The 27,494-nt window shown below is 34.6% G+C and overlaps 1 protein-coding gene across 8 annotated transcripts in view; it reads left to right on the forward strand.

The window, feature by feature from the left end:
- LOC149537428 (DHHC-type zinc finger family protein) overlaps window positions 1-27,494 on the forward strand; it is a 67,173-nt gene that overhangs the window by 29,041 nt on the left and 10,638 nt on the right. For 3 of the 8 annotated variants that reach the window (XM_089802918.1, XM_089802919.1, XM_089802925.1), the window contains 2 exons: window positions 8,741-8,969; window positions 9,170-9,468. In XM_089802918.1, the coding sequence (XP_089659044.1) occupies window positions 8,741-8,969; window positions 9,170-9,468 (528 nt within the window). Of the gene's footprint in view, window positions 1-137; window positions 904-7,952; window positions 8,266-8,740; window positions 8,970-9,169; window positions 9,469-27,494 lie in introns of all 8 variants that reach the window. The other 5 variants (XM_089802920.1, XM_089802924.1, XM_089802921.1 and 2 more) reach the window with 4 other exon arrangements.

The raw sequence follows: 27,494 nt of genomic DNA on the forward strand, positions 1-27,494 counted from the left end.
TTGGGTCCACAACGGGGAAGGTTTAAAGCTATATTAGAGGTCTACACTTTTTTTTAAATTTCAATTTTAGGGCTTATGGTAATTTCGGGTTTGGCTAATTTAAACCCTTTATTTACTTTTATTTCCCTCCAATGCAGGTAGGCCCTATTCAAGGAGGCAAAAGTTTGGTATAAGAGGGGGCTCCTTTTCATTTCTCATTCCAACTTCTTCCATTCTGTGGAGCAGCGAATTTGTTTGGAAGGGGAGCATGGTTGATTGTGAGGTCTGATTTTCCGATTTTTGGCAGCGCTTTTCCTCCTTGTGGGCATTGACTTTCTTCATTTGAGGGGTGTTTTTTTTGTGAGGAGCAGATTTCTTTTCTGCCCTAGGCAAATTTGTTTGGAGGCCCAAATTTGCAGCAGAAGGTCTGATTTAGAGGAGCAATTTTCTGCCCTAGCTGAGCGAATTTCATAGGCAGCAATTCTGATTTTTAGGGGGCAATTTTCTATCCTAGTTGGCTGAAATTTGCAGTATTGCAGAGTTTTTAAGTGCAGAGCCGAATTTGCAATAGAGGTGCAATTTTGAGGGCAGAATTTTGGAGGTTGGTGATTTTTGCTTGGGGGGATTGCGGTTTCTTCCTAGGGCAATGATTTTTTGCCCTAGCTGGACAATTTTGAAGGTCTGAAATTGGTTAAAGGGCAGCAAGGTTGTCTTGGAAAGTCTGATTTTTGTAGAGTTGGGCGAATTTCACAAGGGGGCAGAATTTGCATGAGATCTAATTTTGCATATTGGCGAATTTTCAAGAGAGACTAAGGTTGGTGAATCCTGATTTTTGTTAGAGATTCATTATTTGCAAGGACTGAATTTTCTGAGATCAGATCTGAACTTGAAGAGGCCCGATTGTTGGTAGAAGGCAGATTTAAGGTAAGATTCTCATTCATTTTTAGAGGTGAAGATTGGTTTTAAAGGCAGATTTTATTCCTTGTTCTTGCTTGGTTCGTTTCCATTATCTTTTTCTTGCACTTTTCATCCACCACTTTATCATTTCCATTAATAGACTGAAGTTGGGAGATATATGTGTAGATTTCATGATAGGACATTTGGAGAGGTAGAAATAAGCTAGACTACCATAGGATTGAAGTTGGGGGATATAAGTGTAGTTCGTCCTAAGGTAATGAAGAGGTAGAAATAAGTGGTAGTCCCACCCCTAGGATTGAAGTTTGGAGATTGATAAGTGTAGAGATAGGATTTGGAGAGGCAGAAATAAGCTAGATTCCTGGAATAAAAAAAAGTTTGGAGATTGATAAGTGTAGTTAGAACGAAGAGGCAAAAATAAGTGTTTAGGATGGTGGATGTTAGTACAAGCAAGAATCCAAAGGGAATGGATACCAAAAAAGACAAGGACGACACGATACTTGAGACCACCTCCTTCTCGAAACTATGGCGAATAAGTGATACCAATATCGGCAGGGTGAACATGGTACAGTTGAAAAGCATGACAGTGGTAATGATGGATCAGGCGGCCAAGTTCTTTCAGGATAATCAGGATGCTTACTTCATTCATCTAAGGCAGAATTGGTTAAATCAAGGCAAGAAGGGAGTTACCAGGCCGTCAAAGCTCACCTGGTCAGATTTCAAGTTGGATTATGGCGACCTTATTGTACTTCTCAGCCGGATCATGGGCATGGCTCAAGGTATGCAATTCGAGAACTGGATGTACTATTTTATTGATGAAATTGAAAATGGAAAGAGAAAATTTGATTGGGCTAGAATTATAATTGAAAATTTAGAGTGGCAACTTAGGACAGTGCAAAATCAAAAGCAATTCTATATGGGGTCCTACCTCTTTTATTTGATTTGTTGAAAATTGAAAAGTGAATCTCAAGGAAGAGTGAATTTCAAGGAAGAGCAAATTTGGAGGAAGTGATTTGAAAATATTTGAGGCTACGCAAGGCTTGGCTATTTATGCAAACCAAATTTGAATAGGAAGGTTAGAAAAGATCAGGAAGGTTAAGGAAGGCAAGGATAATGAAGGAGGAAAGTGAGACGAAAGGTTGAAAGAGGTCAAGTTCGATTTCAAGGTGGTGGCCAAGAGCAAGGCTCTCAAATTGCAAGGAGGTTCACGTCTGGGCAAGCCACCGAGGCCAAGGCAAGATTACCCCAATTACATGGAGACCTCACCCTTTCAAGGTCAGGACATTAGGTACAAGCAAGTTCAAGTGGTGATGAGAAAGTTTCTGAGGATGAGCTCAAGGATCCAAGGCTTCACCTCATCTCAAAGATTAAATAAATTTATAAGATAAGGTTGATGAGGTGGAAATTTCTTGTGCATCCAATCAAATCATGCCAAGTGTCCTATGTTCTCATTGGCTAACAAATTATTGTAATTTTCTCATTGGCCCACAAAGTTGGTGCCCTCATGTAATTGGTTGAATGATGGTAACCCTAATTAGGGTTTGTAAGGTTTAATCTTGGCCCTTGATTTTGCATCTTAATCGTGGCCACTCGTAATTTTGAGCCTCTATATGAGGCCATTTTGTTCTCATTTGTAAAGGAGAGTTATGTTGGAGAATTGTTATCAAAATACTATCAAATTGTTCTTTATTCATTGTTGTGGCTTGCATGGTGGATATACATGATCATTTTGGTGTATTTGCATGTTTCTTCTCATCTCTCAAATTAAAGTAGAATTTCATTTCATGTTGTTAGAGTAGAAGTAGATGGCTAGTTGTATGATGATGTTAGTGAATGTTTGATAGGGATCTATATACTAGGCCACTAGCATCCTAGTGGCTTATTAGGAAGCCTTGTGTGGTAATCTAGTCCGATCGCTCCCAAGTTCTATTTGCATTTCATCTTTCCGCTTGTACTTCAAGATGGTTTGGAAGATAGGTGTTAGTGTGAAAATCCTAAGAGTATCCCTTAGAATCATTGCACCAATGGAGGTAGTGCCGTTGGCATGCTTTCATTTGGTTGTATCCCCGTCCATTTGCTGATTTCTTCATTCATAGGAGTAGTAGTAGAGTAGTAAACAATTAGTGGTAAGAGTAGTTGAAAGTGAAAGTGATCAAGGAGAAAAGGAACAGGTCAAGCAAAGCAAAGTACCACCAAGTTATCTTCGAATGAATAACGTAAGCCCGTGTACATGATTAACCAGCAAATCACATTAATATAACTGAGTTAGTATCCACAAGTGTAAGGAACCTTGGAGTTTTCTCATGTTCTTCATGAGCATTTACTTTTCAAGAGAGGGTTGAGTGTTTGATATTCCATATCAAAAATTCAATTGCTATATGTTATGTAGTGGTACAAAAATGACATCAACACTATCCCACAAGAAGATTATGTTATGTGTCATGATGCTATGTTTATGATAACACCTTTTTATGTGATGAATTGAGTAAGTTATGATTTATGAGATCAAACTGGGTAATTGCTAAAACAGTTATTGACAAATAATTAAGTGATTTGAATACTATATCAAATCGGTGCAATATTAGGTGGATCGATCATAGGATATGATTGATGACATTGTCAAGATGATGTGATTAAGATAGCACCTTATAATGTAGTTTAATGATCTAGAAGTGATGCTGATAGGTAAACGGGTGAACAGGGAAACAAGTACATAGGTAAAGGTTGAATCAGTGATGAAGAACAATTGATGAAGATATGTGGAGTGGCCATGCGATTCAAATTGTTATTCGGATAGGTGATGATTTTCGAGTAGGAAGGTATTTGCATGATTTATGGAAAGGATTTGCTTACACATTGATCGAGCTATGCATTTGAGGAAGATCCTTCGAGAAGTTTCTTTCTTGGTCAAAACGGCTTATGAGATAGATAAATTTCCAAGGTGAATTTCAATTGTGAGCTGACACAGTCAGAGAAAAATAATTTATGGATGGTCAGATGTGTTGTAACTTACCAAAATAAATTTTGGACCGTTGGATCTAGGTTTTGTTAATGTGGTTGAAGGAATTCTACTTAACGGTAAAATAATGAAGAAGTTGATTGCTGGTTGCGGAATTGGAGAAGGTTACGATGATTCAGTAAGTCCAGGGATAGAGTGCAATCAAGCCAAAGAAGAGTGTTGGGTATGTTGAAGAGTTACAATATTTAACTGGATTTGATCATGCAGAGGTAGTACAAATCACAGATCATTTTCTTTCGGTTACTATTTAACCATTTTAACAGTAAAATCCCCTAATAGGGTGGATCTTAACAGGATCCTATTGTAAAATCCTCTAAGTAGGTGGCATTTGAAAGAGTGTTCAAAATCCTCTAAGCAAGTGGCATTCAAAAGAGTCCTCAAAATCCTCTAAGCAAGTGGCATTCGAAAGAGTGTTCAAAATCCTCCAACCAAGCTGCTCCTGACAGCGCAAAGACTTTAATAGGTCTATAGGTAAATCCCTTAACTGAGTAGCACCTAATAATAATTTTGTACCCCTTAACCGGTAAGCTCCTCACAAGGCGTATTCTAGAAGAGTACAAAATTTGTGAGCATCAACTCACATCGTGGTTTTCACCCAAATTGGGTTTCCACGAGAGAAATTTGGTGTTTTCATTGTTTGGTTAATTTTCTCATGGTTACATGTTAAATTTCATTTTCATTTGATGCTGATAGAATGTTAAAGAGGTTAAAGTTTTGAAGAGGGTTTTAATTAGTGAACTTGGTGAGATTTAGATAGATTTGGTGATTACTGATCACTTTCCATCTCAGTAATCAGGTCTGTATTAACAACTTTTATATTAGGAAGAGGCACATCAACGACAAGTCTAATCATCCATGTTGGCAGATTATTAACAGAACTAATATAACAAACAAATTGAATATGAGTTGCCGTCGATTTATTTAGGGGATACAATCGACATTTACATCAAGAGGCACGTGTCTTGTATGAAAAGGATATAAAGCGGTCGTCAGGATCAAAGGGAGAGTGTATCAAAGGAAAAAAACATTGGAAAGCAAGGAACACTGAGTATTGTTTTAGCAATACTACAGAGTTATTTATATCTTTGTAATCCAGTTAGGCAAGATTAGTGCATATATATATATATATATATATATATATATATATATATAGTTGTGCAGGGCACAACTATTATATATATATATAAAATTTAATAACAGTTATGTATAGAATCTTGTAGCTTCTAAATGAACAAACGGGTTTTATGCATATATATAGATATACATAATATATAGATTTAATAATTATAATTGTAAAATAGTAATTGATTTCCAATCTTATTATTATTTGACTTAAGGAAGTGTGTGATGGTACCAAGGAGGAGCTTGTATAAATCCAAGCAACTAGAGCTTTGTCCCAAGATAGGGTAGGTGTTTGTCCCATAAGCCTTGATGGCTACAGACTTGGACTTATAAACTTTGAGGGAATCCATTGCCAGGTTGGTATCTAGGGAACTTAGATACAATCTACACTTTTGATTCGTCAAGCCAAATAGCAATATGATTAGGGAAATTTTGTTACTTCCTACTTATGAATAATTGCTTCTTAGGATGTGTAATGTTGTTTGAATTAAATATTATTTCCAATCTTACCAGGGGACATTACAAATGGCAGCTTCATCAGGATTCACTTTTTGCTTAATGCCAGTGCCTAATCCCATGTTCCCTGACCTCCTTGTGATGCTCCGGATCACCCAAGGCAACCTTATACTTGAGCGCTGACATACCAGCTTCAAATACTGTCTTGCTAAGGAAAGACGCGACAACATAGTTTTGTGACAAATTAGAAATTGAAAATGACATCAGTTAGTGACCCTGCAAGGTCCACTAGACTGGGATGTTCTCTGGTGACCCTGCATGGTATATAGTCTTTCATGATGAACTGCTAAATTTTTAACTTTTTGGCTATTTACTATACAAAAAAATGATGTCAATTGACCCTATGCTTTGGAATAATATAATAATATTACATCATTACATAACTGCAAATAATCAAAATTACACATTATTGTCAACAAATGTAGTTTTTGCAGTTGGTGGGATATGCCATACCTGGTCAATTAATCTTGTGCCTGACTTCCCTTTTTTGTAAATTGCGATCTCTTATAAAAAATATTCTGCCCATTGCTTTCCTGAGGTGTGGTTATGCTATCAGAGTGTATGTTCTTCCGTTTCTGTAATTGGTGAAATTGCCGTGTGAAGAATCTGCCATTGAATATTTGTAAATAATGCACATATATGGGGATAGGGAATAGTGCAGAGATTTGATAGGTCGAAACTTCTACATGCACAAGCCAAGGTGTAAATTTAAATTTTAGACCAAGCTTGTTTGAATTTTTTTGTCAAAGAAGAGTCTGCTCTGAGAAGAAAGTCAAGCCAGATTTAGAGGTTTATAAAAGTGCATATGCATGGTGAAACCATTGTCATGAGCAAAAGAGAAGCATTGTTTACAAAGGGAAAAAAGTGCCAAAGTTCTGTTCTCAGAGCGCTGCAAGGCAAGGCACCAATATGAAGGAGATAAAAAACAGCAGGAGTTTAAAGATGGCGAATTTGTTAGGGCCATCCTGCATGCCTTGTCTCACATGTGTCAAGGGGAAACCAAAATTGATAAAAGTAATTTTAGGAAGGCAAGGTTTGGAGAAATCAAGTGGAAAAAGCCAAAAGGTATCAGGCCGAGGGATGTATTAACAAATAAAATGCATGGGAATCACAAAACCAAAAAATATTTATTGAAATCTCATGCCATTCAAACAAAATGTATGACTATTCAGTATCTTCTGAATAAAAGTATTATTAATTTTCAGTTCATGTTCAAAACCTAATGTAGCTAGGAAATTTAAAATATTTTTTTATTATCTTACTAGTCTTAGGACTGTAGATCATTCTTGCATTGCCTTCTTAATCTGTAGGGGTATTTGTAAGACCATTGTTTATGTTACGCATTGGGTTATTTACTGTGCCTCTTTTTCTTGATATAAAGCTCCAATGAGTGATAATGTAATGCCCCCTTCCAAATTTGCCCTAGAATTCTCTCTAGAGTTACAATTGCAACATATTAAGGTCAGGGTGACATCTTTAACAAGTAAAATATCTCCTTAAACAATGTGATCCTGGATTTGAATCCTGCAAGTATATACAAATACAAACACACACATATAACATGGCATTCATATAATATCTATAATATTATACAAACTCATTAGGTTTTGGAGGAAGAAGCATGATAAGTCCACTTGAAGCAGTGTCCACACTAAGCCTCAGAGCAAATTGGAATAAGAGCCCTCTTGGCCCCACTGGACAGACAACATGGGCATCCATCGGGGTGTCCTACTTAGTGGGATATTTGTAACTGCTTTCCCTTTCTATGTCTCATTCCCCTAAAGACAAGAGCCATCATTGTAGAGTTGGAGAAGAAATTGTAAAGGGGGTTTCTTGATTGTTCTATCTAAGTCCAAGAGTGGATTGGAATCAAAGCCCTCTTGGCCCCAGTGACAGGCAACATGACATCCCTAGGCTGGCCTACTTAGATAAACATCTAATAACTCCTGTCTTACACCAGCGATCCTTCTATACTGAAAATCTACCATTTGATTTTTGGCATTCCGTTAAAATATAATGTCACTTAAAAGTTATTAGATTCTGAAGACTGTTTCAAGTTTTTAAAATGACAGAAATATTCCAATGTTAAGTATGGTGTTATACCAGCAGGTGAAAGATTACTACACTATAATTCTTCTGTGATAATGTTAAGATGGCTAAGTTTATTGTTTCCTAACATAAATTATCTGCAAGGTATTCTTTGCCCTTTTTGTCCTTTATGATTTATGCTCTCATTCTTGAGCCGTGGTTATATTTCTCAGCTTTGAAATTTCTTTGCTAGACTTTTTTCATGCTGTGTATTGTGTTGAAGTCCTCAATGGAACATATATCTTAATGCTGTTATGTATTTCCAGTCCCTAGAAAGATGTAATTGCCAGACTTACAGTTTTAAATTTACCAGTATGTACTACATTTGCCAGGGTTACAAGGCAATGTTTGGATGGAGCTTTCTTCACAGTATCGATGCTTTGATGATTTGGGAATAATTTAATATTATGTACATTCCTGAATTGAATGGTTTGGAATGCCTGCCCAGGCCTTGAAGGTGTCAACTTCGCATAGTTTAAGGCTAATGATGAGGTTGTTACAGAGTTCTGTGACATTTCATCTCCAGCTGTTACTGTAAATCTGAAATCCAGCCAAAAGTCGTCCTTTATTGTGCAAAACATTGTTAAATGACTGCAAATAGGGAGCAAATGAGCCTTCCACAGCAGGTAATTTGGTCTTGGTCTTTTGTAGCTAATACTTCCAGTTACGCTGGAATTTCCTATACAGTTCTACTTGTATTTTACAATAGAATTATTATGTATGTGATAATATACATAAGTTTCAGGAAGATAGTATTTTTTCACCTATCAAGAATGTTAAGGCTAATATTTTACTTGCTAGGAGTCTTAGTAAACAACCAAGATCAGAATTTGTTTCCATTTAGGACAAGAGAGGCGTGAACAGCTATGATTATTCTGGATGAGAAATACCCAGGTCATATAAGTAATACATCTTTATGTGCGCATTACCTCATGTGACTAGAAATAGTGTTTAATGATGCTCAAGATCTTTGGCATCAGCATAAAGTCATGTTAAACAATGCATGCGATTTTCATAGTTGGTTTCTTTTCGCAGTTTATATGCTTTACATGTCAAATCTCAGACTGTACATTTTTAGTTTGATGTGCAATTATCTTGCAGGAAGTTTGTAGTTTAAAGATGTTAGAAGAAAATTATGAGACGATCTGCTGGGGATGTGGGTTGCGGCTCTTACTTCCATCATATGCTCCAGTTTATAAATGTGGATGGTGTGGGGCTATTACAAATAACATGGTTAAGCAGCATATACGACACTGGTTTGATTGTTGCCATGCATTTGGAAATCGTTTCATTGTTCTCATTGTTGTCTGCATCATTCTGTCTATAATATGTATGTGTTCTTCTTGGTCAGTTTTGATTTCAATTCGTGCCTTTTGTGAAGTATTCACTATTTTGTCTGAGTAGTTTGATGAGAAGTTCCAAAGTTGTTGCTTTTGTCTGAATATATGGTTTTATTTTTTGTTTCTATAACACACATGACTTATAAGATATTCTGTTCTTTTGCTTAAATTCAAATCTGTCTCCATGCAGGTGGTGGTGTTTGGGCAGTGTATCCTGTAGTATTTTCAACAATCGGATCAAGCTCAATTTTTCATTCTATTTGTACTTTAATTTTGGCTAGTGGGACTCTTGCCAGCTATTTCTTGGCAGCATTCCAACCTGCAGGGCCACCACCAATCATATCATGGGGCAACTACGAAGTTGTGGGCAAAGGTGGCCTGGATAATTATAGCTTTTGTCAGTTCTGCATGAAGCCTAAATCAGAACAGACACATCATTGCAGTTCATGTAAAACCTGTGTCCTAAATATGGATCACCACTGCCCTTTTGTAAGTGTCCCCTTCTATCCTGAGAAACTATGTAAGGTGTTTACCATTGTTTATATATGCATCCATTTTTTTTGTGTGCTTGGCCCTTCAATTTACTTGCAACATTGTTGTGACAGTTGATTTACTGTTTTAACTGCGTTAAGTTCATTTAATTAGGATGATTGTCATTGCAGAAGGATAAAGTGGTATGAGGATTCACTGCGTTTTGTGCAGCTTTTCTTGCCTTCCATCGCAGTTGACATTTGTTTTAATTGATCTATCATCAATCAATAAGATTTTGTTTTCTTAGTTTTATCATCTGATTGCATTTTCTTCATTCTCTTGGTAGTTGGTCTTCTTCATTATGTTTAGTGGTCTCAAAGGTCCTTAGGCTTAAAGTATAGATTGCCATCCATTTTCCTACATAACATTATGGCATGAAACTGCATGGAAAGGTTGAATTCAAGACATGCTAGTCAAACACTACGGGCAATTTATGGTTAAGTCAGCACAGGATTGGCGAAATTGGAAAATAACACATCACTATCAACAAATCTTCCAATAATGTACTAATGCCCGGGGAGAATGCCATCTGATTTTCAATATGGTTTTCCTTTGAGGAGCTTGGATTACTAAGTTATTTCCCATTGACTTCACCTTATCTACTCATATTGAATGTAGAAAATGACATAATATTCAACTTGTTATTCATCAATGAGAGGATCTTCTTTATCCCTCAAAATTCACTTTAGCATCTTATCTTTTTCACGGATTTGATAGTACTTGAATCTAGGACCTCCCTTGCTTGGGCATTTTACCATTGAGCCACCTATGCCTTTGCAACTGGCTGTTTTTGTGGCCTCTGAGTTAAAGTTTGAGCGTGGCTCATTTTCTTCTGAAGCTCCCCTTGAGCCACAATTAGTGCTGGAGGCTTCTGATTTGACTTTGATACCATGCAGAAATTGTGGAGGCTGTCCCAAGATTGGTTCTAGAGACCGAAAGGAACTTCCTCAAACTTGTATTTATGATATAGAAATAAGGTGAATGTAAAACTACCTCCTTTCAGTTTTTGATAATTGTAACCTTGGATTAAAACCACATTACATTTTTATGCTTAATCTAAATCAAAACTCTCATTCCCCTTATAAAAGCACAAATTATTTAGGTGGCAGTAGAAAAATTGAAAATTCTAATGTAGTTTGAGAAACAAAAAATTCAAAACCTTAATATAAATGACAACTTGAGAGCAACAGAAATCCAATGAGGAACATAAGTAAACGGTTTTTTCCAATATTTTGCAACTATTCGTGCCATTAGCTATAGTGAATTGTAAGATTCTAATCTTGAAGTTTCTTATAATTGGATAAATGCAATATAAAAATGAAAAATAGTGCTTCTTAGAAATAAAATAAAGTGTATAAACTAAGTGCACACCACGATGTCTAAATTGTCATCATAAGATCAATTGCCAAGTCTCATTAGCCGTGTAAAAAAATATAACAACAATTTATAATCTATATCTTAAGCTTATGATATATTGAAATTTCCTCTTTTTGCAGCAGTATATTTGTTGTAACATGTTCTTGACACAATATGGTATCAAGAACATCAGTTTTCTACAATCCATTTGATTTATGTTAAGTGCTTCTGGTTTTGATTGTGTGAGATTTTTTGAATCAACATTTCGGATCACACTCTATAATCCATCATCATGTGATCCATCATCAGGATACCATAGTAAGAGAGCCACAGCAAGAGAGGCTAGAGCATTGGAAAGTGATGAATGGTTGCAGATCAAGCTGGGATAAAAAAGATAAAAAGAGGGAGCAAGATAGGGATAGGGTGAACTAAAAGACAACTAATTAACAAACAAATAATATATATAATGAGTTTATACAAGATACATAATATATAATTATATATATATTAATACTAATATAGTTATATATATGTAGTTGTGTATATATATGTATATATATACATTAATTTGTGCCCTTATATATTTCTAGTTTTATTTGTTTCCTTTTTGTGTTTTGTATTTACTTTGTTTACTCTTTAATTTTTTAGTTATTTTATTATATTTATTTTTTATTTTCTTTCTAATATATATATATACATATACATACAAACATATATATATATATATATATATATATATATATATATATATATATATATATATATATATATATATATATATGTTTACATTTTCTTTTTTCTTGTATTTTAGGGTTTTACTTATTTTGTGAGTTTTTTTTCTCTTGTTTTATTTTTCTCTCTTCTCCATTTGATTTTTTAACGTTTTATCTTCTCTCCTTGTGTGTGTGTGTAAAATTTGTTTGTTAATTAGTTGTCTCTTAGTTTTTTGTTAATGTTTTAGCCGTCCCTCTTTATTGTTGTTTCTCCTTGTAGCCTTATACCTTCTCCCTCCCACCTTTTCGCTTCAACCCCGTTTAGGTTCTTTCCCTCTTTCTCCCTCCTTGGTTTTCGTTCACCCTATCCCTATCTTGCTCTCTCTTTTTATCCTTTATTCCCAGTTTGATCCGCAACCATTCATCACTTTCTGATGCTCTCTTACTGTGGTTTTCTGATGATGGATCATAAAGTGTGATCCAAAACATTGATTCAAAAAATCTCACACAATCAAAACTAGAAGTACTTAACATATACAATATGGTATGTTAGCTATGATTGATATGCTTTTGCAGTCAATATATTTGTATATTTGGTAAAACAAATACATATGGTCAAGTATAATCCTTGGAAGTTGGGATGATATTTAATTAATTTTCAGTGTGCACAGTTGCCTTCTCATGGTAGGTTTATAAACATATGTAGCTAGCCCTACATTATGACATGTTTATTTCTACTGTAAGTTAGTTGAAGTCATTATCTAAAAATATCTCTTGATGCTCACATGTGGAGAAAAAATTCTTGGCAATTAATTTTTCTTGAGAGGCATAACCTATAGTGGCAGCAGCAAGGAGAAGCATCTGATGTTGTGGCAGTGAAAGAAAAACTATTATAGTTGATGATCTGTTTTTTTAAATGCAAAGACATGAAAACTTTAAATAGCTCTTAAAAGTAAATAAAATACGTAATAAATAGAGCAGCTCTATAGAAAAGACATTAAATTTTGTAAATATATAGTAAACTAAATAGCTGTAAAGTAAAATAAAGCACCTTTCAAGTAAATTAAAATATACTTATCTGTTCTTTCTATGTATCTAAAACAAAATTAATTGCAACACATAACTAGAAAGCTTTAATAGCCCCAAATATTTTAGTTTTAATAAATAAATAATTTAATGGTGTTGTTTCAAAGGTAGAATTGAAGGTTACATAATCTATAGAAAACATAAAATAACTCTTCAAACAAGGATGAAGTAAATAATGTAGATAATGTTACGAAATTTCATTATTTGATAATTGAGTGATTACAACATGGAGCTATAGTCTTCTTATAAGGAGAAACAATAAAAAAAGTTTTTTAAAAAGAAATAGAAACATACTAAAAGAACTAAAACAACTAACTGAGAAATTAAAAACTACCTAATAGACTAAATATGCATAAATGACCATTAATATAAAAGTAATTACTTTATTACCCTCCCTTAATGGTCATTTTACTAACTACCTTGACAAAAAACAAAACTTCCAAGTCATTTCACCATGAGCACGTGAAGGCTGACTCAAATTGCTATGCTACATGAGCTTGCTATTGATATTCTCCCTAGTTGGACTTTTGATCAATCGACTGCTTTTTGCAGAATCTCTGGATATGATCAAGCTTCCCACAATAGTGACAAGTGATACTCTGCTTGGAACCCCCCTCAGATGTGCACTATCATTTCTATAGGGTGGACACACCTTTGCATTTATTTGTGGCAGTAAATGCCTGTTTTACTCTCACCATTTTTTGTGGCAGTAAATGCCTGTTCTACACTCACATGTCATTAGTGCTTATTGCACAACTCATCAAATTTCAAGTCATATTATCGGGGGTAATTTTGAGCATCTGAATAAAACGTTTGAAGGACTTAGGTAGACTCTATAGTATAATCACCAGTATCTCCTCTTCCATCTTGTGACAAATAGCCTCTAGTTAATCTTGTATATCCTTGATCTTCATAAAATGCTCATGCAAAGTCATCTTTTCATCCATTATAAGGGTAAACAACATATTCTACAAAAATAAAGCTTATCTTTTCAGAAGTTTCATGGAGACTTTTCAGCTGCGCCCAAATCTCGGCACCAAACTTGCCAGTTGGGACTTCTAGAAGCATCTCATTAGTGATGGATAACTTTAGCAACATAATTGCTTCTTGGTTACTTAACACGTTCGTCAAATTTGTCTTGATCTTGGCCTGTCGCTATAGGGGGAGTAGAGTTACCCAAACAAGGCAGTCTAAGCAATGGTACTAAAAAATCAAGGGCTTCCTCTGCTTCTAGGTATTGTTGTTCCTACTGGTGAATTGTTGATTGCCCTCCAACATGATGTTGGTCAACGTTGCCATCCCTCATTTTCCTGTGCACAAAAAATGAGGCAAACTTGAGCTTCAAAAAAATTCTGTTTTTTCTACCATTAACCAGCTAAAAACCTTTAGTGAAGAGCTGACACAAACATCGAGAAAAAAATGATTTTCAGGTTAAAACCATTCAACCCATGACATGAAGCCCAAAACAAAGGTGCATAGAATACAAAACTTTTTTTTTGAGGAAAAATGGTAAAAGCCTTTTTTAAAGTTAACTATATTCTTTAGTTTTTATCAAAAATCTAATAAACCTAGGATCTGCAATCTTGGTACATAGTACAGACCCTAGCTAAAGAAGGAACTCGTCTACACCATAACACCTCTGCACAAAAAAACCTTAATCACAAAAGCCTAGGAAATGAGAGCATGTGAAAAGCAAAAAATTCTTCATCTTTCTCAAAAAAAAGTCGAGAGTTTTTGTCCTGGCTGTGAAATGTCCTTGAACCATCGTAGCAAAAATGCAACCCCCAAAAAAGTCTTTTCAATTGCTGAAGATTATCTGCAATGTCCTTGTATGTTGCATGGGAGCAAAGAAAACAATTCTTAGAACTTTTGAGAGATCTGATGCAATTTTTTTTGGAAGCCCAAGTTGTGATTTCCAGAAACGAAAAATTGCATGGAAATGTGCAACGTTGTCATGCGGTAAAGAAGAAGAAAACCTTGCATGGAGAAAGAAAATAGAAAGATCCATTGCACGTGCTTAACCATACCATCGAAAAACCCTTGTTATTGCAAAAACATGTAGAATCCTACTCAAGCTTGAAGAAGGTCATGGATTCTGCAAAAATGTGAGCTCATCTAACCTCCCCCCAAAAGACCAATTATAGGGAAAAAAAGTGTCTCTAGCAAATTTGCAAAATCTTCTTTGGCTACCCAAAAAAAGTGTGGGAAACTATTTCAGGACTCACAAAAACAACAAAAATGAAACATGACCTTTTGCCAAGGTTACCGGGAGACGGGGAGACTCGGAGGTCTTTGGTACTGGTACTAGTATTAGTACGACTATTTTTAAAATATAGGAGACAGGGGCACTTGGAGAGGGCAATTCTTTTTTAATAGTTTAAAGTGTCTAATTACTAAATACAAAATAGTATAACTGGAAAACTAAAAGACTGAAGTAAATACTAATAGTAATGTCACATTAATATAGTCTCCGATAGTTCAAAACTCACATAATCATACTACTCTATCTCATAGTCATCTGATTTCTGAATATCGCATATGATCATCATCATGTCAGATCAAGAATCATTCAGATTATCATTTCATATTCAAATTTTAAATTTAAAAAATTATATTTTGATGCTAAATCACTGATATGCAAAGAAAAACTAAAAAACTTAGTATTGTAAACAAAAATCAGAAATCAATCTAGTACCTAGTATGGTGATGATACTATCATCTACTCCACATGGTTGTAATGATCCATCTCAAGGTCTTCAGCTATAATCACTCTCCATGTTGGGTTCCATATTATTATTTAAATATTTCTAATTATTGTTGGTCGGGTTGGATTTTGGAATTAAAAAAATAAAATAAAAAATGTTTCTAATGTATTTAAAATTATTAAATAAAATATTAAAATGATTAAATCATTTAAATTGCCGGTGGTTTTAATTTTTGCATTAAAAACATAAAAAATAAGAACCAAAATACATAAAATAATTTAATCATTATATTTTACATTTATTTGTTTTATCAGGAGAATTTGGGGGGACTTCACTATTTGGATTGAGAGACTTGGAGACTCTAGGAGACTTCCAACCTTTTTTGAGGTCTCCAGAGACGCAAAGTCTCTGAGACATGTCTCCGTCTCCTAGGGAGGGAGACGAGTCTCTTGGTAATACAGCCTTTTGCCAATCGCCCAAAAGAAACTTATTTGATCGCTTGAATAAACCGTCACGACCAAGAACACAATCTGTCTTTTCATTAAAAATTTGAAAAAGAAATCAAGAAGAAAGGTCTAGGTAAGAAACATGAATTAAATAAAAAATTCATCAAAGGATCATTTTGGCTTTGATACCATGTTATGAAATTTCATTATTTGATAATTGAGTGATTACAAAATGAAGCTATATGTTATACCTCTATATGTAATAATAATAATAAATAAAATCATTAAATTTTATGTCCATATCTCTATATGTAATAATAATAAATAAAATCACTAGTATAAAGCTTTGTAGAGTGATGTCTTTAGACATTTATTAGATACATATATCTAAGATATTTGTTTTAGTTACTACACCTTTCAAAGTAAAAGCATAGCAAAGAATAAGCAAAACCTACATTGCCAACTAAAAAGGAGAAGCATTTGATGTCAATATCATGATTTTTTGGTTTCTTCAAAACTGCGATTTATTTTTAGTGAAAGAATGAAAATCTAAATATTATATTTATGTCTACATATGAAATTATTAAAAATTTAACAAATAAGTATATAACAATCAGTGCTTTTCAAAGTAAAAACTAAACAATAAAATATCGGAAATAACAATTGGTAGCTTGAGGAGGTAAATTAAAAGTTGCATCTAAAGTAAAGCAATCGTATTGTTTTTTGTTTGATAAGTAATAGGTTGGAGCCAAGAGTTTTATTATTCTTAAATAAAATTATCAAAGACAACTCTGCTTGATGCGGGCACTGGTAGGAACAAATGGAGTAAAGAAAACTTTCAATCTAGTCTGAGACTTATTAAGTCCAGATTATTAGAATACAAATCTCACACTTGTATTTGCGGGTCAAAAGCTAAAGAGGATCACTAACCCTCTATTAAAAAATCTATAGTTCTTCAGTTACATTAACAAATCTTGCCTTCACAATATGAAGGATGAACTAAATCCGCCAACATTACATAGTGTATCCTAGTACTAGATAACCAGGCATACTTATATTATCACTGGTTTATAATAACAAATTATATCTAAAGACAATCCCTGATTTTTGGAGGAAGGCACACTTGTTGTTTGCTTCTCCCTTATCTTCATATTTCTATTAAAACCTGTAGAAAACAAACATGCTTCCTCTTTTTGGTGCGGGTTAGCAAATATTCCAACAAACCTTCATTATTGAAACTCAAGATAGAATTTACTTGTATCAGTGTTGAAGATCCTAGCTGCCATAGAGATCTTTATCTCTCATTTTTAGAAATATGGTTGTTATAACCTTTGTGGTCACCTTCAACTGAAAGAGACATTTGTGATAGTAATTGAGTTAATAGTAATATAGAGACATATGTCATGCGACATGTGTTGAGGCATGCATATGGAAATACAAAGAGTTGTCTATTTGAAAATTGGAGAGACCTTCAATTATGTAATGAAGAGTCTCTCTATTCTTTATATATTGTATCAAGTGAAAAGCATTGTATACTTGAACTTTTTTGTTGATAAAAGAAGAGTGGTATTTTTGTTGTGTGGCTAGGTTTTTCTCTTCATGTTGAAGGGTTTTCCTAGGATAATGTTGTGTGTCTTTTGTGCATTTCTCTATCTCCTCTTATTGTTGTTTACCATTATTTGTAGACAAAACTCTAACATGGTATCAAAGCCATGTTTGATAACATAAATTCATATCATTATTGATTTTGATAGCTGTAAGAGAAATTGATACATGTCTCTATTGATTCAGTTTCTCTCATATGTATTATTATGTTTTCTTATTTTGTTCTTTTGGTAGCTTTAATAGAGCTTCATTAATTTATATCATCTGTCTCTTTATTAGTTTTTCTTGCTATTGTACTCTCCATCAGTAGTTGATGTCTCTTACGCCCAATGATTGAAAGTCTTCCTTATATCAGTCTTGTTAGACTTGGAGTCTAGTTGTTGCAACGACTCTGTTATAGATAAAGAGTCTCTGAGGTGGGTCGACTCCTGTTACTGGTGAAAACTATTCCTAAAAAGAGAATCAAGGAAGGAAAAAGGACATAAAAAAGGGAAAATTATGGACAATATGATGTTTGGTGGATTGTTGTCATCTTCTAATAGATTTCCAAGGGAAGAGAACATCACTTTGAAATTTTTTGGTGGTGCGTTGATGTAGGCATTTTTTATTTACTCGTTATATTTGCAAGTAAAATGGTTGCCTAATCAACCTTCAAGGGGAGGCCAATAGGATGTTGTTATGCGGTATACCCGAGGTATTACTATTCGTGATATGCCCAAGGCAATCAAGTGTGATAAGGGAGAGAAAATGCACTCTAGGATAAATGTTCTACCATTTTAGACGGGACTAGAGACCTTGTATGATTTAGTAATTGAAGAATCTCTGACATCGTCAGTTATCTTTCATGCATGATTTTTAGTGATCGAAGTATCTCTGGCATTGTGTGCATGAATTTTTGGCTGCTTCGTCTGTTCAATCATGGCAGGAAGAGGCAATTTTGAACATGGATTTGGGTGCTATGAAAGAGGCCATGGCGTCGATCACCAAGCTAGATTGCCTCATAAAGGAGGGAAAAATCAAGTCTTTTTTAATCAAATTTATTTCTAATAGTGATTTCATCACTTATCTTTGTCGTTTATTGTTGTTATGATGAAGGGTGCTCTCCTTGATACCACGAACACATAACATAAAGAAATAACAACAATTTGCTGGAACAAAATGCGTGTTTCTTATTATTACTGCAAATGCGGAATTACAGAATTTGGAAATGCAATATGCAAACCCACGTAGGTGCCTTCCTTACAATAATTTGCAAGACAGAGTTGCGAACTATCACCCAGAGTTGTCCTAGACAATGTACAGGTCTTGCTCATATAGGCAATTTTTATGCCGTCTGGGAATTTTCTAGACATTAAACTCTAACCTTTGAGCCTGACCAACCTTAAAAATACATAGAGTCGGCCCAATACACTCAACATTTATTTTGAAAATTTTGAAAGACCATAACTTGTGAACTGTTGCTCGGATTGGCTATTATAACCGCATTCCAGAATCCGTAGCTTCTGATCTACAAGGCCTAATTAGCTCAAGCTCCATTCGACCCCATTTTGGAGCCCATTCAGGGCCTCTAAGACCTTAAAAAATGAGCCTAAAGTTTTTCTACCAAATTGCACACCAAAAATCCGCAATAACTTCACGAATACTCATGATATGCAACTGAGCCTTGACTGGTAGGCCGATATATCCAAGATGAACATCCATCTTTGAAATTAGGACATTTTGAGCTCATATGACCTACTTACTAAGTAGTGAGCCTCCAGAAGCAACAACTCTGCATTGAGACAACCCTATTCAAGAAACAAAAAGGGAATATTTTGGGTGATGCAAGATTGCTCTTACACCCAGGATACTCCCGCATCATGTTCTTGCCAACAGTTCAAGGAAGCATATTATTGAAATTTATTAAAGTCATCATCTTGCTTGTAACCGTCGTTTCTTGGGATTTTGTGGGAGTCTCCTTATTTGTAGTGAAGTTTCATGAAACAAGCTTATGGAAAACAAAAAGTGTCTCATGACAGACTTGTTTTATGTGTGATCAGTACCATCGTGGATGACTGTTTGGCTGAGAGTTGATGTAAGTGGCTCTTGTCTTCAATTATGGGGAGCAATCCAACATTCAAATTTGATGGTAGGCGAGTAATATACAAGCTCTACAACTCTTGATGACATCTCTTCAGTGCAATTATCAGTTATGGACCTTCGTTAACAGGGGAGCTTTTGCATGTGTTATGTTCAATGAATTTGCATATTGTGAGGGTGTGGAAGGTTTTGAAATGGTTTCCAGCAAATGAAGAACGCTATTTAGAGTCCTTTTGAAAATTCTATTAATTTATCATATGGTACTTTTTTTAGTTGTTTTTCAATTCAATTGATTGCATTGTAAGTGAATTGTAATTTGGATCCAATTTTATGCAATGTTGTATCGATGATTGAGAGCAAATTGATTTGGATAATATGCATGTTCTAGTGGGGCATGCTTTTTTCATATAATATGCATGGTGTTCGAGGTGATTGTAGATCCTAAATCTTTGATCATTATTATCTGTAGATGAGATCCTATTTCGTTTTGAGTATTATATTCCTATGTTCATTTTTGTGTCTGATAAGTCTATTGTTTTGATTCTCCAAATCATATAATATATCATGTGAATGTTGACTTAATAGAGACGTGGGAGCCTGTGGTTGAACTCGCAGGATGAATCAAGAAATAATGGGATGATGAGACGCAGATGGTGACACTTTATCGGATGATATAGAAAGTGATATTAAGAGGAAGTATTTTTAGCTTGAGAGGGAGATTACACGATAGAGGGACATGTCTAATTCCCTGCAAGTTTATGTGGTTGTGTAATTGCTAAAGCTCATTGTTTGGTTAAATTGGAATCAACTATCATACTGTGGTGACTTTCTTTCTTGTTGATTATGAGTTCTTATTCATGTGAAAAAGTTGTAAGGACAATTATGATTACTCTTTCACTTATGAGAGAAACCATAGTGAACATCATGTAGAGAGAGTGCATGATATCATTACATTGAGAGATTCTATGATGGGAGTTGGGTGTCATGTTGAGAGAGTCCATGGTAACATCATGTTAAGAGAGCCCATGATGTAAGCTAGCTATGATCCTTGTAGGCTTTTCATGTTAAGTAGTTCCATAGATTTTTAGGTTACTTGTTTTTTTATTGTCATGTTGAGAGAGTCCATGACAATATTTCATTGAGAGAGTCTGTGATGTAAGTTGACTTTGATCCTTGTAGACTTTTCATGTCGAGTGATTCTATGAATTATGTTATGCCGAGATATTATCTATATGATGAGAATTTGTCATTGACATTTTTTTTGGTTGCAACTATATGCGATTGCTATACTGAAGATCTCTCTCTTTCTTATAGGGAGTGTTGAAGATTGTAGCTGCAATAAAGATATTTATCTCTGATTTTTAGAAATATGGTAGTTATAACTGTTGTGGTTATGTTCAGCTGAAGAAGACATTTGTAATAATAATTGAGTTAATATTAATATAGAGACGTGTGTCATATGACATGCCTTGAGGCATGCATATGGAAATACGAATAGTTGTGTATTTGGAAATTGAAGAACCTTCAGTTATGTAATGAAGAGTCTCTCTATTCTTTATATATTGTATTAAGCAAAAAGCATTGCACACTTGAACATTTTTCTTGATTAATAAAAGTGGTATTTTTGTTGTGTGGCTGGTTATTTCCCTTCAAGTAGGAGGGCTTTCCTAGGATAATCTTGTGTCGTTTGTGCATTTTTCTCTCTCTTCTTATTGTTGTTCATCATTATTTCTAGATAAAATTCTAGCAATCAGGAAAGAAGAGACAAAGCCTTTATCTAAAGTCATTGGTAGGTAGAATTCTATAGCATTATGCTAACTATAGCATAATCTTAACCTACTAGAAAAGATTATTATTGATATTTTAATGTATACTAGTAAATATTCACATACTTGACCATAATATCAAAAATTAACAGTAACATCTATCATATTTCTAAACTAGGTTAGGTGTCAAAGCAAAGCTAACGTGCCAGTATAATCTTATGACATATATTCAAATCATACAAATAATGAAATTTCATCAATTAAATTGCATTCTTATGTCAAACCTAGAGTCTAGAGTATACATCAACATATGCCCTTACCAGTCATAGCCTTATAACAATCAATTTGTCATTAAAAGAGTATACCTGAAGTATTCTATAGAGCTTATCATGCAAAAGGAAAGAATAGATGATAGCTATCCCTAACACCTTACGTAAGCCAGGAAAATTAACTAATGGATGAGCCCGATGCAGTATAGATGATCTTGGCAACCCTAGTCTGAAAAAGCCAAAGAAATATATACATAGGGCTATAGATATAAATATATATAGAAGTATATATATATATATATATTAAGGAGGAAGACAATGTATGTATACACACACACACACACAAACATATATATATATATATATATAAGGATTTCCTCAAGGAGGTGCAGCAAAGTCATCCAAATCAGAAATAAAATGACAGATTTCTAGAATATAATTGACTACTATATTATAGACGGTTTAAGAGAAGGAAAGAGAGTACTAGAAAGAAATCCACTGAGCTAAAATCCTATGATGTATATATTAAGAAAGCAGTCATTGATATCCATTGTACTTTACAGAAGAGTCATGAGAAACAACCAAGATTATGTTCTATATTGGGCCAACAGTCTAATAAAACTCAAAACAAGAACTTACCTCGAAAGCTTGGAAGTTAGAGCATCCTTAACCAAATACCCTAAATAAGGTACTAATAGCTTGACTCACTAGAAGCTCACAGTTTAAACACTATATATTAGGAGGATAACAAGAATCTCCAAACCAACCAAAGCAGAGCCAAAGAAAAAGTTTATTGGCTACGCAAGTTGCATTTGCAAAGAGCTTTAATGTCTTCACCATGGGTTATGTCTTCTACCACTCCATTGGTTGCAATGTAGTCTTGCCTAGGGTCTTACTGGAGCCTTACCTTTATCTACCTGATCACGAGAAGACTTACAAAAATTAATTAGTCCTCATCAAGGATTGGGCCATGTGAACATTCATCGATATCACATCCAAGGCCTTTCTTGTCTTTTGGTGATCTTTAAGCATTCAAGATTTCATCTAGTTTTTTGAAACTCGATTTCTCCCTAGCACTCAAGATTTCATCTGGTTTTTTGGAACTCAATTTCTCCCTTTCGTCGCACTTTTTGATCTCAACCTGAATTGACTTGAGAGATAATTTCTTCTTCAATTTTTTTTATTTTCATCGGATCTGCTCTTGATTATATTATTCAGAAACTTCTTGGCCTAATCACTTTCTTCAAGTTTAGATCTAAAATTGGTGATAGTCTTATTCACCATTTGAGCTTATTGCTAACTTCTTTATGTCTGGATTTAAACTTTCGAATCTGCTCCTTCAGTTTTCAAGTACAATCATCTGCTGATTGAAGATTTTCAGATAAGGCTTTGTTTTTATCTTCAACTGATTTTATATCTTTGTGTACTGATAAGATCTCATTTTCATCCATGGTGGATGACAATGTCAAGGGTTCCACCTCTTGGGTCTTGCTCGAGCAGATAGACTCTTCCAAATGAGCTAGCTTTGATACCAATTGTTGAACTCTTGGTATACTGAGAAGGGAGGGGTAAATCAGTGTGCCGTTGAAAAATTTAAAGCACTTAACTAATTTACCATACAACATATTTCAGTATTGCTGAAAAGGAAATAATAGAAAGTGAATGCAGCTACACATTACACTAGATTTTTATTGTGGAAGCCGAAGATGGGAAAAACCACGACGAAGGTTAACTCTCAAGTATTATCAATTATGTAACTGTTATACAATACATATGATTGCTTACGGCCAGTGTGGCTCACAACTATTGTGGATTCACTGCCCTAATACATAATTAGCATTGATGGCTAGATATTCAAAAAATCAATTGGTAGACATGGATCGATATATGTACAGGATACAGCTCACAGTGTAGTATACTTCTCCTTTTCACCGATACAATATCACATACACAGTTTTCATATACATAGCATCATGATAATACAAAGATCACATGTATATCAGTCGCACTCCACTTATATACCAATCATTGGTATAACCATCTTTCCTATGGGCCAAACATCAAACATGTAGATATATCTTTATTTCAGATTCGCTATTGGTTGTTCAAAAGTATCTGAATTAATCGTGCCATGTACTAAATCGATCCATGAATCCTGCTAACAATCCCACAAAACATAATTGTTAGTGATAGTCATCGGTGAGCATTGTCAATGATCACAAGAATCAATACCAAGAGAAGCAACAATATGACCAATACAGAGGGGTCCTTACCGATACCAATAGTTCCAGAATAGTGACATCAATGACAACGGAAATTTGGAAGGCTAATATTGAATCGTTTCACAAATGGAGAATTCTACATGATCAAGAATCAACATGAAGGATTCAACAAGAAATCTCAAAACAAGGACAACTTCAAGAGGCTCATTAAAGTTTCAAATAAAAGGGAAGATCAAGAGTAAGATCATAGTGGAAATCAAAATGGCAATGGAAATGTAACTGCAACACTCCAAGTTGACAACCATATAAGGAAGATAAAAAATAAGGATGTCCAAGATGAAAATTTGTGAGGACAATTTCAAGTTTAAGGGAAGCCAAAGAGGCGATCATTTGAAAGATAAAATTGCCATGAAGGTTGAGTAAAAGGAAGTCTAAAAAAGAGAATTTCAAGAGAGTTTATCAATAAGAGGAGGGGCCATGTGATCTTCCTGCAAGCTTAGAATAGTAGTGCCCTAATATGAGGAGGGGTTTTAATCTCTCGTCACCTTGACTTTCCTGCTTTTGTAGCCTGCATGTTGAACTGCTTAACTTGCTTGGCTTCACTTGCTAAAACTAGTCCATCCCACACCTCCTCTTCTAAGTCCTTAATGACATCTAGCTCCTCCCTTCCTTCCTTCCTACCCTAAATTCATATCTCTTGCCTGGGGAAATGGATGGTTTCTCACTAGTATATTAGTGGGAATTGTCTAACTTACAGTAGAGTTGTTTCTGGCAGAGATGGTTGTCTCGTCATTGAGGTTGCTTTCTCTACATGTTTTGTATACAATCTAGCTATTATTCGTTGAGTATCAAGACATATTGTTTGAAATGCAAAGGACTTCTTTGTGACAAGGGAAAGAGATTTCAAGATAAGCTAGATGACTTGGCATCCACCCATTTTCAATCAATTAAACAATTTCACATCATCATTATGTCTCGAATCTCGACTCATTGAATTATCTATCAAAGAAAAGGATAAGGGGTGTATCCTTCTAGAAGAAAGTTTGCTATGATCGTATGTGGCACAAAATTTTCATATTCACTCCTAAAGGATTCTTTATTTTTCATTGCCTAGCATTTAATAATATAGGTGGCAAACCCTAATTAAGGTTACTTTGGATTATCTTGGTCGTTGATTTTGAATCAATAGGGGCCCTTGGTTTTTATTGAATGCCCTATATAAAGCATTGCTCATTTCATTTGTAAGGGAGGAGAAACTTGCTGTGAAATTGTTGCCAAAATATTGCTTCCAAGTTCATGGAAGCTTGGTGAACACTTGTGTTATTTGGGTGTTAGCATGATTTCCTACCTCCTGATAAGTTAGAGTTTGTTTATATTGACTAGTTGAATGGAATATATTGTTGTTGATTAATGGCGAAACCTCTTAAATTCATACCATTTGTAATTCGTTAGATGCAAATTGTAGTGCATGGTTAGTCTGAATTTGTTTCAAAGTTTTAACTTCAATTAATTCATACTCGTTGATTCACATGTTTTATGGTGTCAGTGTAAGCCGTTTGAAACTCATTTGCGTATCCTTAAAAGATAGCATCAACTTTGTGTAGCCTGTTTCATTTGGTAAAGCAAAAATTGGTTTGATTTCACCAAGTCATCAATACTCTTGCATTGGTAGAATCAGATTAGATCTCTAAACTCATTTTTTGCATTTTATTCCAAAAACCTTGTTAGGATTAGTTGAAGAGCCTACATTTCAAATTCATTCACCATTTGAAGGAATTGGTAGATTCATGAAAGAATAGCGTCGCTTTTTGTGATTTCCTGCAATATTACAGCATTTCAATTGAGTTATATCCAACATAAAATCACTAGTACACATTGTAAACCTTGGGGTTCCTTCATTTGATTAAACATTTGTTTGCTTAGCCTTTGAAGTTTCCATGTTCAAAAGAGGTTAGGATACTTGGTATTTTATTCTACAGGTTGGGGTGCTCATAAAACTAACTTTAACATGATGCAGGTCTTAAAATAGCTGCATTTGTCAATTCCTTACCTTGTTTACACGTTCTCTTGTGAAATTTCTAAAAGAAAACTGTGGTTAATAATTAGACAATTCAGAATTTTGGAAAATGTTTCCTTTCCTTCACGCACACTAAAGACAAGAAACATATTTGTATCAAACTTAGAAGTTAGAACTAAAGCCTTGGATAAAACTGCAACATTGCCCAGGGCTTCTGAGATATTGAATTGGCAGCTGTAATGCCCCTTTCTAGTTGCCCTAGTTTTTGCCCTAAATCATAATTTCCAATTAGGACATAAGTAGAATAAGTTTAGTAATATTATGTATCTGGCTGAGTGTAACAAATGAATTTTCTTTAACTAAAAAGGTAGAGCTGTATTCCGAATTAAGAACAGATATGTAAACAATACTTCAACTAACCAAAGTGAACAACTTTAATTCCATTTCATGTGAAATTAACTGAATTAACATTCAACTGAAACAACAACTAAGTGAAATAACTGATTTCCATCATAATTTTAGAAAGAACTTAAATCATTAACATTGATTCTATGATATTTGATATTCACAAGAGAAAATATTTAAATAAATGCATATTAAAGGATGGTAGAAGAACATACAAAAATCTAATTGGAGAGTCTCGTAATGGTTGTGCAAGCGTTGGCTTTTGGATAAGTGGAGAATCATTAGCTTAGGCTTAACCTCCCAACCACGGACCATATCAATCTTCACACAATCTTTTGATAAGAAAGACCCTCCCTACCCTAGGGCTAGGCTTGGGGCACTATTAGTCCAGACATATGAGCAATACCGGTGTTTAGAATGTCTGCTCAGTAATAGATGAGCATGTCTGATTAACCGACGCCACCGACATCATGTGATCTTTAGAAGGCAAGCATGCCTTTAACGACCTTGGCCAAGGTTTTTGGATGGGTTTCTAATATCCAGTCACCACTGCTTCACTTGACAACATGGTAATTGGATGGACATGCATGAGCTATTGAATAGTTATTTAAAAGTAGTAATAAAATTATCATATCAAATCTGATTCCATTTTTTTGTTCTTGCAGAACTTTCTTTCCACCTCTTCACCCTCTTTCTTGGTCAACTAGTCAGGTGAATCCTAGGTGTCTATTCATAGAGGATATCAATTCATTTGCTGAAACTCAGCTGATGGAAATAATATTTCAGTATTGGCACAATACAGTCCTTAAGACTCAAGAACTTCACTTAGGAAAACTTTAGAGGATTATAACTCGAATCTGAAAGACAAGCTGAAACAAAGAGGAAATCATATCATGACATGTGTATTTGGTTCAAACTTAACATGGTGAGATAATTTGGGGTGCTTGATCGAATGTGCTATTCGATAGACTTATTTTACATCACAGCCAAGCATTGTTATTTGAAAATCCTTGAAACTTATTCTTGCATCTATACTTTCGAATGCAATACGTATACCAAAATAAGATTAGGAAAACTGATCACATAACCTGGTCAATGAAAGAATAGATCTTTTCTTAACTCCGAATGGCCGGCTCTCAAGGTCTGATCTTCAAATGTGGATTTTTGATTTGAAGACCATTCAATGACAGGAACAATAGCTCGAATTCTCTTCAATATCAGTCGCAAGAAATAAGGAAAGAAAAAGGGAAAAGAGAATGGAAGTAGAACTACAATATTGGGTGTGGGCTCATAGGCTTATGTTCGAGCATAAAAC

The sequence above is a fragment of the Cupressus sempervirens genome, chromosome 9 (genome assembly GCF_028749045.1).
Source record: "Cupressus sempervirens isolate cs-2001-9-10 chromosome 9, ASM2874904v1, whole genome shotgun sequence".
In the NCBI taxonomy this organism is placed as follows: domain Eukaryota; kingdom Viridiplantae; phylum Streptophyta; class Pinopsida; order Cupressales; family Cupressaceae; genus Cupressus; species Cupressus sempervirens.